We start from the raw sequence: 13,657 nt of genomic DNA on the forward strand, positions 1-13,657 counted from the left end.
ATTTGTGGGGCCGGCAATCTCCTCCACGGAGGGCACGTACTGATTCTCCTAATAGGGATTCTATCAGTGGAGAGTCCAGCTGTATTTGACAAATTGGCCGCTATATGTAGGAACGATCGCATTTTAATGCGGTTCCTCTCTCTCCACTGTCGCACTAAAATTGAGGTGGGTAGCCTAGAGTCGCCCCTTTTATAGCGCTCGTAGGCCGTTGTCGGTGCGTAGATTATGGCATTCTAGCACCAATGTGTATTAAGTGCACTATTTGTGAACGCACTTTCTTTTTGTTGCCTTGCTTGTAAGTTGATGGAGTGTTTTTGTTCTGCTGGTGTAACGTTTGTTGAGATTCTTCTGTGTTCCCCTGTTTAGGGTGAGTATCTAAGGCATAACTGCGTTTCGCAGTTGTTTCGATGCCATAGTGATAGTCTACTAGACCTTTTTAGTTTGTCTTTACTTTGTCTTTACAGGGAGTTAGTTTGGGATTGGAAGTCTACGCTGGTGACTAAAGACAGCAGTGTGTTGTGTTGTGGTTTCGAACATTAATGTGTACGTTGTGGGACAGCTAGGTGTAGAATTATTATTTAATTAGTAAAGTCACAGTATTAAAATGTTCCAAATTCAATGTCATTACTCCATTAGTTTGTCATCATACTTATATTTATATCATTAAATATTTACATTGTTACCAGTGAGTCATTTATTTATTGTATGCACGAAGGTGCCTGGTTGAATGTCAGGGGCCCGGGCAAACGAGCTAAGGCTTTAACACAACCCTGACAGTTGGGGGCTCGAGTCCGGCTGTGACTACCAGTCACAGAACTATAATTTCAATCATTACATAAGTTTTAGTTACTTGATTATGTAGCAGCAGTGTCTACAATCTAATAATTGTTTACATAGTATTGCATCACAATCTACTGTACTAATATTGAATTGTGTACCATTGGCAACGATGTATATTGAAAGTAGCAGATAAATACATCCTTTGTGATATAAGTGATATAACTATATAACTATACTGTACTATATACTATATAACTATTGTATTGCAAGATTGAAACGTATTTGTATTTTCTTGTTTTCTATATTGTGCTTCACCTTCGAACGAGTGTCTTCTCCCTCCCGACAGCAAGCGAACGTGAGTGTAAAGTGGCTGTAAAGTGGTACCTGTACTGAAGTCTGAGGCTACTAGTATTGTGTTGGATTGTCCTGTGGCAACTATATTTCGACGCTGTGGCCTGAGTGAGGCACTTTCCTCCGACGTGGGATACTGCACAGATAGGTTTCTTTCTTTGCCATTTAACCGCAGGCTCTAGGCTTTAGTTGATCTCTTGTACAATTAGTAGAATTTTTTTGGTTCCCATATTGTATATAATTTAAATATAATACAGCCAAGTAGTGTACATTGTATTTACCATGGAAACTAGGTTGACAATTACTGCCCAGTTTATAAGTGATGGTCGTTCTCTGGGGTACGAAGGTGAAAGGTTAGAGAGGTATGTGGCTGAGCAGAAAGAAGACTATGAAAAATCTAAGAAAGAGGAGTTTGAACGAGAAAAGGCTAGATTTGAGAGAGAGGAAAGATTGAGAGCAGAGGCGAAGGCAGAGGAGAAAGCCAGATTTGAACGTGAGGATAAGGCCAAGCGTGAGGAACACGAAAGGTGGAAAGAAAGAGATGCCAGGGAGGAACTCAAGAGGAAAGAGGAGATGGAACTAGAAAAAATGAAGGAAAAGTCAGCAACAGCGGCTGGGACGGCAACACAGGCAGAGGTGCGGCCTAGAAATGTTTTAGATAAACTTGACAAGAGCTTCCAGGGAATGAAGGAAGACGATGACCTGATGGCATATTTAACACACTTTGAGGCCGTCGCAACAAGATGCAAGATTGATAGAAAGGAATGGTCATTGCTCCTGTCCTATAAACTAACTACCTTTCTAAGAAACTGTATGCTGCGTGACAGTCTGTTTTTGAATGAAAATTATGAGGAAGTGAGGACCGTATTACTCCGACATGCGGATATAAACGCGGAAACCTGCCGCAAGAGGTTCCACCGGGTAAAACCACGACAGAACGATTTTAGGGGTTTTGTCACAGAGCTGCGAAATGCGTTGGACAATTGGTTGAAAATGGCTGAAGTAGGCAAGACTGTGGAAGAAGTGAAAGAGTTGCTGGTGAAAGATAGAATACTTGAGAATGTGTCCGGTGATGTGTACAAGCAACTGATAATAAGTAAGAAAGGCACCGTTGATGATATGATTGATGTTATTGAAGGTTTTAAGGTTGCTAGTGCGGGTGTGTCGCTTGCTAAGGAAGACAAAGTGTATGTTGCGGCAGCGTGTAGTGAGCCTGTGATGAATCGGAGTCCTGGGGGCAAAAGGATGGAGATCGCTTGCTTCAGTTGTGGTGAAAGGGTTCCAAAGACTTACCCGATTAATTCAACTGATAGGGAAGACGATTGTAATACTGTGGTCAGAGCACATGAGCAGAGGCCAAGTGATAGATGACTAGAGGTCCGTCGCGAGTCCAAGAGTCGTCGTGACTATAAGCTGATTCCGGATCGTTACACAGTGACAGTTAGAAATTTACCATATAATGTTAACTGGCAGAAGTTAAAGGATAGGTTTAGAGATGTTGGTTTGGTGGGATTTGTGGAGGTTTTGATGGCGAATGGGAAGTCAATGGGTGTAGGTCATGTTAGGCTCAGGAACCTAGCAGACGTTGCGAGAGCAGTTAAATATTTGGACAAGTCAAAATTTGGAGGTAGGAATATTGTGGTTGTTCCTCATCGTATAAGCACGCGGGGATAACGTGATGATAACTAGGGTACTCTGGCAAATCCATATTGGGTTGTTTAAATAGCGAGACCTATGGATGAATGGTGTTAGTATATTTAGATGTTGATGTAGTCAATATTCTAGACGAAGCTATTTTTTTCCATTCCACTTATATCTTTATATATACTTAAAGTAAGTTGAGTATACACTTTGTTATTTAAAGTATCGGAACCATATCTGTTAGTTATGGGAGTAAAAGTTTCTTGGTAGATACGTGGATTTAGTTTTTCCTTTAAAGGCATTCTTACGTCGGTTAAAATCCATGAGAGTAGACTGGAGCTGTGAGTGTGCGGAGGCATTGAAGAGAGTGCAGGCCTGTCTGTGTAACTATCCTATTCTTCGATTGCCTGATTCTTCTTTACTGTTTTATCTCCAGACTGATGCCTCAGACAAAGGGATCTCTGGCATTCTTAGCCAGTGTGTGAATGGTATGTTGCATCCTATAAAATTATGTGAGCCGTAAAGTGTTGCCTCGGGAGCAGAAGTATTTTACCATTAAACCTGAAGAAGTGGCCATTGTATATGCAATAGAAAATGGGACAATTATTGGCCGGGAACAAAATTTAATCTCCAGACTGACCACAAGGCTTTATGTTACTTTAGGAGCACTAACTGTACCAATGCACGCATTACAAGATGGGCACAAGTGTTACAAGATTATTCCTTTGATGTTGTTAACGTCTGAGGAAAGGACAATCTGCTTGATGATCCGTGCTCAAGATAGACTTTCCAAGGTTCAGCTACATAAGTTACATATTTATGTATTTTTGGTATATACATGTCTTATGCATTTTAATGTTCCAATGTATACATTATTGTTTGAAAATTTTTGCACTTTATGTTAGATGAAATTATGTTGCATTTAGTATTATTGACATTAATTTGTTGATTATGCATTTTAAATTTGATCGGTTGGTAGATGTGATTTTGTGAATGGTTCATAGTGTAATGTGGATACTTTGGTAAAAAGTATAATTGGTAATTTTTCTTCTAAGTTGTTATGTTTGGAAGAGTGATGTTAATGCGGATGAATGTTCCCTAGCTGGATGTGCTTACCTTGTAGTTGCAATGATATCTTCTTACTTTTCTTTCAGTTTGAGGTACGGAAACTGGTCCATACTTTGTAAGAACCAGTTTGGGGGGAGAGGGGGAATGTCGGTGCGTAGATTATGGCATTCTAGCACCAATGTGTATTAAGTGCACTATTTGTGAACGCACTTTCTTTTTGTTGCCTTGCTTGTAAGTTGATGGAGTGTTTTTGTTCTGCTGGTGTAACGTTTGTTGAGATTCTTCTGTGTTCCCCTGTTTAGGGTGAGTATCTAAGGCATAACTGCGTTTCGCAGTTGTTTCGATGCCATAGTGATAGTCTACTAGACCTTTTTAGTTTGTCTTTACTTTGTCTTTACAGGGAGTTAGTTTGGGATTGGAAGTCTACGCTGGTGACTAAAGACAGCAGTGTGTTGTGTTGTGGTTTCGAACATTAATGTGTACGTTGTGGGACAGCAAGGTGTAGAATTATTATTTAATTAGTAAAGTCACAGTATTAAAATGTTCCAAATTCAATGTCATTACTCCATTAGTTTGTCATCATACTTATATTTATATCATTAAATATTTACATTGTTACCAGTGAGTCATTTATTTATTGTATGCACGAAGGTGCCTGGTTGAATGTCAGGGGCCCGGGCAAACGAGCTAAGGCTTTAACACAACCCTGACAGCCGTAAGTACTGCCCTCTCCCTCCTAAGATGTAAGGGTGCCACGTTTGTAAAGATTTCAGCAGCGTTTGTTGGGCTTGTCCTAAAGGTGCCACAAATGAACCGTAGAGCCTGTGCTTGTACCCGGTCGAGTGATTCGAGGGCAGTTTTACTATCGTATACTTGAACTGTATAGCTGTATTCGATTTGTGATCTGACTGCCCCTAGATACAATGTGCGTAGCATGTCAGCTTTGGCACCCCACTTTGTGCTGGCCAGCTTTCTTAATAACGCTAACTTCTCCGAGGCTTTTCGTTCAACTTCCTGGACGTGCTGGAGCATTGACAGTTTTCTATCCAGGGTCACCCCTAGATATTTTGGCGTATTTTCACGCTGGAGTCGCAGCCCACCGAGTTGAAGCTCGAATGGAGCCCTAAGGATGTCGATTCCTAGGCTGAACAGGGACCAGGTCGTTTTGGCAACGTTTATCTGAATCTGCCATTTGTCGCAATACGAGGAGATGGTATGGAGGTCTGCTTGAAGTGCCGCCTGAATTTGGTCGGCTTTCTTCCCGGTTGACCAGAGGACAATATCGTCAGCATATAGCAGTTTTTTTGGACCGTAGTGAGCTGGGCAAATCATTAAGAAAGGCTATGAAAAGTGTACAGGACAGGGCAGAGCCCTGAGGCAGGCCATTAAGTTGTTGTTTTGGCTTGCTAAGGGAGTGCTGGTATTTTGTACGTGTGCTCCTCCCTGACAGAAAGGATTGTATCCAATTGTATATCTTGCCCCGCACACCCATAGCTCTTAGCTTAAGATAGAGGCCTTGCTTCCACACACGATTGTAGGCCTGTTTTAGGTCTATGAACACCGCGTATGTGCTCTCGGACCTCTGGAACCCGTCGGCCACCTCCTGTGCGAATGTCGTGACCTGGTCGATCGGGCTCAAGCCTGCCCTAAAGCCGGCCTGTTCTGGCGCCAGGATACCGGCACTCTCAAAGCACCAAACTAGCCGCTCGTTAACCATTCGCTCAGCAACTTTGCCAAGGGTTGAGGTTAGTGAAATGGGTCTGTAGGACTCCACGTTAGTCGCGTCTTTTCCCTTCTTAAGGACTGGCACAATGACAGCACTCTTCCAGGCCCCGGGCAGTCTGGACTCTGCCCAGGTTCGATTCATAAACTCCAGGAGTTTATCTCTCGCAATGCCCCCAAGGTGTTTTACCATCTCGGGGGTAACCTTGTCTGGCCCCGGAGCTTTTCGATTTTTGCACTTAGCTATCGCTCTGTCTTGCTCAGCACGACAGAAGGGCGCGTTGCACGTTGCTTGGCTTTCCGGCTCATCTGGCTCCCTCTCGAGTCTCTTACGTTCTTTGTTGAGGGCTTTGGACATGGCAGACTTCTTTTCGGGCTTGCTGATTTTAGCAAAATGTCGATTCAACAAGCCGGCCATTTTGGTTACCGTCGAGACCGGCCCTCCGGGTGACAATAGAGGGGCAGCCGTTCGCGCTGTGTCTTTGGCCTCTAGGTTTCGCAGAAGACGCCAGGCTTTCGAGGTATCCCGAAGATCCATCCCGGCGCAGGCAGCGTTCCAATGGTCCGACCGGACGCGTCGGGCCAGTTCACTCGTGGCTCTACAGAGCCGATTGTACTCCCGCCGGATTTCAGGGGTACCCTTCCGTTCAGCAAGCCTCCGGACTCGCTTACGTCTCAGGACCAGCTTATTCAATTCCTGAGACCACACGCGTTTCTGCCTTACGCCAGGATAAGTCCGCGGGACAAACCTCTTGGCCGCACCCAACATAGCTGCTGTTATTTCGCCGTATATGATGTCAACGTCCCTATCCTCCACTGCAATATTCATAAGGGCAGTGTTGACTGCTGCCTCGTAGGCTGGCCAGTTCGCCTTGGTGTAACTCCATCTACACGGGGCTTTTGGGGTTACACCACTGGCCTCTGAGAGGGCAATTGTGACTAATATGGGTCTATGGTCACTTCCAATGTCATCTAGGACTTGAAACTGAGTATGTGATTCTAGATTAGCAATCAAAACAAGTCCAAGGCTTCAATAGTCCTTGTCCATGGGTGAGTTTGTCTGATAGCACAAAGTCTCTTGTGTTATCTTGTATATTGAAAGTTGGAAAATAAGGGCAGAGAAATAGCGTTTATCTATCATAATGCGGATATATAAGGTGAGGGTTAGGATTTATTCAGAGATTGTTATTATACCATAATTCACCGGTTAATAGTATCTTGTGTTAGTGTGCGTGTGTCAGGGGAATGCGTTTAAATGCATTGAAAGTGCGACAAAAATGGGTGAAGGGCTCTGGCCAAAAGACTCTGAGGGAGAGCTTTACAAGGCGCACAATTCAATCAATTGTTCCTGTCACAGAGCTTATCAAATATGTGTGTATCCAACAGATAAGCTGAAGGATAATCAGAGAATGTAGGACTTCTTTTTTAATGGAGGAAGAGATAAGTGATAAGTGAGATAAGTGATACTAGAATTCTCAGGTCACACGTATCTGTGTTTGTGTGTGTGCGTGTTGGGGCGGGAGTTGTTCGTTATAGAGCGGGCTTTTCCAATTCAACGTAAGTACTACTTATATTCAAGGGCAAAAAGTATGTGTGTGGAAGGCATTAAAATGCAAAAAGTTTATTTCAAGAGCAAAATAAAATTGGGGTTACGTTAGGGTTTCGGAGGAAAAAAAAACATTATACATCATGCTCCCTGTTTACTGTTATCAGAGATGAAATAAATTTTTCGTTTTGTTGTATTAAAATCAAACCGAATTCATTAAAAAAGCTATTTAACTAATAAACTAATATCTTTAAATTATATATTTAACTTAATTTAGCATTTTTTCCACTAATTAATTCAAATTAATAACTCTTAGCTTAGGACTAGATCTAGTCTATATTTATTATTATCCATTTTAGAATTAGACTCTAGATCTAGTCAGTCTAGTATTAGACTTAGACTTTAATTAAGGCTTTAGATCTACTAATCATCTACTAATACTACTAATAATAACTAATAGTAATATTCTATATAGTTAGTTATACACGTAAATATATTGATCTAGAATTAGATCTAGATTTAGTCTAGGTCGTCTAGGTCCATTTGATTTAGATCTAGAGTGTCTAAGTAATTGTCATTGTAAATTAGCTTTCACTTTAGATTTAGACATAACTTAGGCATTGTAAATCTTAAACTAGATTTAGACTAGACCCCTTTAAAAACTAAAATCAACAACAGTCATCATGAAATTGCTCTGGCTATTTATCCTAATAATCACTAAATACACACTAGCTGAACACAGAACCAGATCTACCTTAGTCAACACTAAACTTAAAAAGGAAACAACAGTCATAATCAATCATCACACTTTAGATCAATGCAACTTCAAAAATAACCTAACATACACATCCATAACACTAAAGAAGATTACCCATCACAAATGGAAGTTCTCAATCAGACACAGCAGAAATAAATACCTATCACTGTTAATATTAATAGCAGGAGATGTAGAGCCAAATCCAGGGCCTAGGTCTAAAGATAGATGCAACATCTGCAAAAAAGTATGCACCATGAAACAGAAAGCCATTCAATGTGACACCTGCGATGAATGGTACCATGCATCATGTCTCCATATGAATACACCTGTGTATTATGCCTTAGGCAACAAAGATGCATCATGGCACTTTGTACTGTGTGGGTTACCTCAGTTTACATCAGGACTGTTTGATTCCTTTGATGCAGACACTTCTAACCCATACAACATCCTAAACACCATCCCAAACCAAACTCACCAACCACTAGCCAGATCCACTCCTGTTAAACCTAAATCTACTAAAATTAATACAACAGCCTCACTAAACAAACCTACTAAAGAAGTAACACCAAAATACCTTAAAACCTTAGTAATAAATTTTCAAAGCATTAGGAATAAAACAGCAGACTTAGAAATTTTATTATAATGTGAGAAACCAGACATAATTGCAGGAACAGAAACTTGGCTACATCCTGAAATTTATAATGCAGAAATTTTCAATAGTAATTATGAAATTTTTAGAAAAGATAGGGCTGATAATCATGGAGGAGTTCTTTTAGCAATAAAAAACACTCTTATAGCAGAAGAAATTACCTTACCTAACTCAAAAAATATAGAATCAACATTTTGTAAAATTAATACCACCTCAACATCCCTAATAATAGGCAGCATTTACAGACCACCAAATTCTAGTTTAGAATACATGCAGGAACTATGTAATCAGATTACTACACTTAAAGAGACAAATAAAAATTCAGTTTTTTGGATTATGGGTGATTTCAACCCACCGGATATAAATTGGAAAACACTAACCATAGATAAACACCAAAACCTTAAGGACATAAATGAGCTTTTCATAGAAACTTTACACAACCTAAGTTTAGATCAAATCATTAAAAAGCCAACTAGATTAAACAACACATTAGATCTCTTCTTAACCAACAGACCTGGATTAGTAGTTGATTATGATATTATCCCTGGCCTATCAGACCATGAGATCATAAAAATACACAGTCAGATAAAAGTAGCCAATACAAAAACCCAAAAGAAAAATCTTACTCTGGAATAAATGTAACCTAACACAACTACACCACCAAGCTGCACTAAACTTTCAACAAACATTCTTATCAGAAAAAGACATTACCAAACAGTCTATGACCTATGAAATTTCATTAAAAACCATCTTAAAAGCATTATAGAAAATCATATACCAACTTAGTAGACACTAAACAAAATAAATAAATGCTGGTTTAATAATAGACTAAAGAAGCTTTGTAAACAGAAGGAAAACCTATATAGAAAATTTAAAGAAACTAATGCAGAAAGAGTTTACAAAAACTATATAAAAATTAAACACTTAACCCAAAAAGTAAGCAGACAGCTGCAGAGTGAATACATAAACAATGTAATATCTAAAGATAACAACAAAAACCTATGGTCATACATTAAGTCTAAGAAAATGGAAACAACAGGCATAGCGCCATTAAAAGATGAACATAACATAATACATAATGATAATGAAACTAAAGCAAACATCCTAAGCAAATACTTTGCATCAGCATTCTCAACCCCAGGAGACAAAGACATATTACTGAATTTGAATCAAGTAGACAACATAGAAGATATAGTAGTAAAAGAAAATGGAATTCAAAAACTATTAGCCAACACCAAACCAAATAAAGCGTCTGGACCTGATGGTATTCCAGCTAGATTACTCAAAGAACTAAGCAATGAGCTAGCCCCAGTGTTCAAAATACTCTTTCAGGCATCGCTTAACCAGGGCAGAGTACCAAAGGACTGGAAAGAAGCTAATGTCACCCCCCTATTTAAAAAAGGAGAAAAATCTGACCCAGGAAACTACAGACCAGTATCACTTACCAGCATCACATGTAAAATCCTAGAACACATAATATGTAGCAACATCATAAACCACTTAGACAAACATAATGTCCTCACACCATACCAACATAGCTTTAGGAAATATAGATCATGTGAAACACAACTAATAGGACTAATTGATGATTTTTCAAAAGGTTTAGATAATAGTGAACAAATAGATGCTATCTTACTAGATTTTTCTAAGGCTTTTGACAAAGTTCACCACCATAGTTTGCTTAAAAAATTAAAATATTTCGGCATTAATGGTCCACTGCATCAGTGGATTAAAGATTTTCTGATAGGGAGAGAACAAACTGTAATAATAAATGGCTCTAAATCAACACCGATAACAGTAAACTCAGGTGTACCTCAAGGAACAGTCTTGGATCCACTACTATTTTTAATTTACATAAATGATTTACCAAATTGCATTAGTTCAGGAACAAAAGTCAGATTATTTGCAGACGATTGCATAATATATAGAACAATAAAAACAACACAAGACACAGATATTTTACAAAGAGAATTAGATGAATTACAGAAATGGGAATCAAATTGGAGCATGTCTTTCCACCCAGAAAAATGTCAGTTGTTAAGAGTAACAAAAAAACTAAAACAAATTAATTCCACTTATCTTATTCATGGCAAACCAGTAACAGACTAAAAACGCAAAATACCTAGGTGTTATAATAAATGAAAAACTATCATGGAATCCACATATTGATGAAACTACAAAAAAATCAAACAAAGCATTAGGATTTATTAAAAGAAATTTCTATAAATCAAACAAGAACATAAAACTAAAATGTTATTTAACCTTGGTTAGGCCAATAATAGAATATGCATCCTCCGTTTGGGACCCCTCAACTCAAGAAAACATTAAGAAACTGGGACAGACATAAAATAGAGCAGTGAGATTCATAACAAACGAATATTCACATTTGACTAGAGTAACACCTTTAGTAAAATCACTAAATTTAGAAAGCCTTAAGGACAGAAGGCTCAAAAGTAAAGTAGCAATCATACATAAAACACTAAACCATAATCTTCAAATACAAAAACAAAATTTAATAAAATACTCTGAAAGACACAAAGATAAAGGCACATTCCTCGTCCCATATGCTAGGACAAATTTGTACAAATACTCCTTCTTCCCTAGTGCTATTAGAGCATGGAATGGGTTGCCTGAGCTAGCCAGGAAAACCAGTGACTTGGCAGAATTTAAGTCATTGGTTAATATGCATGACTAAATGCATGACGCGTAGGACGTAATCATCTTTTTTGAAGTAACGTCTGTATTATATAAGATAAGATAAGAACAAATAAACGGGCGTAGCCGGTGAGTAATACTAATATGTAGTGTATTTTAATCAAAGTACTAGTGCAGTATTGAGTGTATTTTAATCAAAGTACTAGTGCAGTATTGAGTGTTATTAATTCCTGTTTGGAGAATCGTGAGTTTAAAATTCAATCTAATCTATTAAAAGTATGTAGTTTGATAAGAAAGTTGCTCGATGAATATTTTGTTTAGAAAGAATATCAGAAACAACAAAACTATCACCAACTACAACTTTATCTCTGTCGATACAAAAAGAAGAGACGTGCTCGTGTGGAAAGTGTTGCCCATACAGTTCTAGTGTTAGTTCGACTAACGACTTGATACCACAGGATACGTAGATTTATAATGTTATTATTATTACATTGTTAATATTCATACGCATTCAATGAACTGATAGTTATGAAGATATAGTTCATTGTGAACCTGGCCTAACTGATGTGATTGAATGATTATCTCATTAATGGAATTGTTTTCTCAAGGGCCAATCTCTCATTCAAAGCCTCAACAAAGACACTTATGTCATGACATTATGTGGCCCGTCGCACTTGCCGTGTATAACAAGAAACACTCACTTATTAATGGTTCTTTTAACTTAGATTCAACTTATAGGCATGCTAAATAGATTTTTTCTCTTTAAAAAAAGGAAACATTTTGTTTAAAATGTAAGTTACTAATATGACACAAAAAAACTTAATTTAGTAATACACATTTCTTAAAACATATTTTTTAAATAAATAAAAGCTTGCATAAATGTATTAAAAATATGCTAAATAGTTTTTTTGTATTTTAACTATTTTTATTAGTGAATACCGTAGTTGTGTATTTTGATTTTAAAAAAAACTGCTTGCATAATTGATTTTAGAATATAACAAGGTTACAAAAGACAGTTTGTGTGGAAACACAAACTCAAAATCGGCCCCCGAAAAGGTCCATCCAGGCAGGCTTCAATATTTTCAGAAAGAACATGCAAATGAAATTATATCAAAGACAAATGAGAGATAGGAATGGAGAAAGAAGGTTAACAGATCTTGTGTAGTGCCCCAACGGTCCCGCAGATCAAAGAATAGGTGAAAGTGAATGTAAAGTTAGATGTGAACCTGGCCTAACTAGTTCCCCTTTTAGACCTTGTGGTCTATAGGACAGATGATGTAAAGTTCATCTGTTTTTGTGGCCTACAATTAGCGAGGGTGTCATGTAGCCAGCACAACGACCAACCGACTATACTTTTCCCCAACTAATGTCACGTACCCATTAGAGCTGAGTGGACTCAGAGGCGCCCAAAGATTCCAAAGTTGAAAATCCCAGTCGTCACCAGGATTTGAACCCGGACCCCCAGTTCGGAAGCCAAGCGCTTTACCGCTCAGCCACCGCGCTTCCCTTGGCCTAACTGATGTCTTATAATTGATCCGTTTTGAAAAGGCTCAATCTCTTATTCGAATCCTTTAAAAAAAAAAAAAAAAAAAAAAAATCGCAATAAAAAAACTGTTCATAAAAATGAAGTTTATAAGATTACTATTCATTTTAAATTAGGTCTAACTTATAATGCATACTAATTAGCTTTTTCTCTTTAAAAAAATGCTGCATAACTGATTTAAAAAATTAGATTTTTCGCTTTCAGAAAAAAAAAAGTAGCCGTTGCATCAGAACTTTGAATGGTCTAAAATATTGTGATGTCGGATTTTCAATATCTTATCTAGTTTACGAGATCTAAACGGGACGGACGGACAGACGGACAGACATTTCGCACAAAACTAATAGTGTCTTTTCCCCTTTCGGGGGCCGCTAAAAAAATAAGCCATTGTATCAGAAATTTGAAATATCTAAAAATCTCTTGATATCAGATTTTTAATATCTTTTTAGTTTATGAGATCTCAAAAGGACGGACGGACGGACAGACCACACAAAACTAATAGCGGTTATTCCCCTTTCGCGGGCCGCTATAATTCATTCTAAATGCTGGATGTAGGTCTTGATATTGATCTTTATGGCGTTAGCAGACGTGTTCTATGTCATCTATGTTCCCGCACATAGTAAAGGGATATAATTTGTTTAAGTCTACGGAAAAAACTAAAAATGTGTTACAATGCACCAGATGAGCTGACACTTCAAAAACGTGGTCCTCTTCTCCAAGAGAACACAGAGGCAAAGAAATAAAAACTGTAAGGGACATTACCTAGTTTAAAGGAAATAGTTTCAATTTCGTCCCGGCTATGTGTGGAGACACAGTTTCTCCCCTTTATGACTTCCACCAGGGACCGGGTGAGACAAGGTTTCTAAGGCAAAGAATGATGGCCGTCCTTACAAAAGCCGTACAAGTATTGGGATGGGGGGCTCAAAATGTCTGATGAATAAAGGAATA

The 13,657-nt window shown here is 38.4% G+C and overlaps 2 protein-coding genes and 1 long non-coding RNA gene across 6 annotated transcripts in view; 2 read left to right on the forward strand and 1 right to left on the reverse strand.

The window, feature by feature from the left end:
- LOC106068964 (protein still life, isoform SIF type 1-like) overlaps window positions 1-13,657 on the reverse strand; it is a 239,627-nt gene that overhangs the window by 196,889 nt on the left and 29,081 nt on the right. The gene's annotated exons all lie outside the window — the stretch shown is intronic.
- LOC129926941 (uncharacterized) lies at window positions 1,138-4,458 on the forward strand. Its single transcript, XR_008778650.1, has 2 exons — window positions 1,138-1,279; window positions 3,209-4,458. It is a non-coding gene; the product is annotated as an uncharacterized LOC129926941 (long non-coding RNA).
- On the forward strand, window positions 1,278-4,458 carry LOC129926939 (uncharacterized). Its single transcript, XM_056033604.1, has 2 exons — window positions 1,278-4,143; window positions 4,241-4,458. Exon 1 carries the CDS (start codon window positions 1,414-1,416, stop codon window positions 2,500-2,502), a length of 1,089 nt encoding a protein of 362 aa, XP_055889579.1. The 5' UTR covers window positions 1,278-1,413; the 3' UTR covers window positions 2,503-4,143; window positions 4,241-4,458.

The sequence above is a fragment of the Biomphalaria glabrata genome, chromosome 6 (assembly GCF_947242115.1).
Source record: "Biomphalaria glabrata chromosome 6, xgBioGlab47.1, whole genome shotgun sequence".
Taxonomy (NCBI): Eukaryota; Metazoa; Mollusca; class Gastropoda; family Planorbidae; genus Biomphalaria; species Biomphalaria glabrata.

Bases quoted from the DNA above. Each gene is read 5' to 3' on its own strand.
- LOC129926939 (XM_056033604.1), top strand. From the start codon at position 1,414: ATGGAAACTAGGTTGACAATTACTGCCCAGTTTATAAGTGATGGTCGT.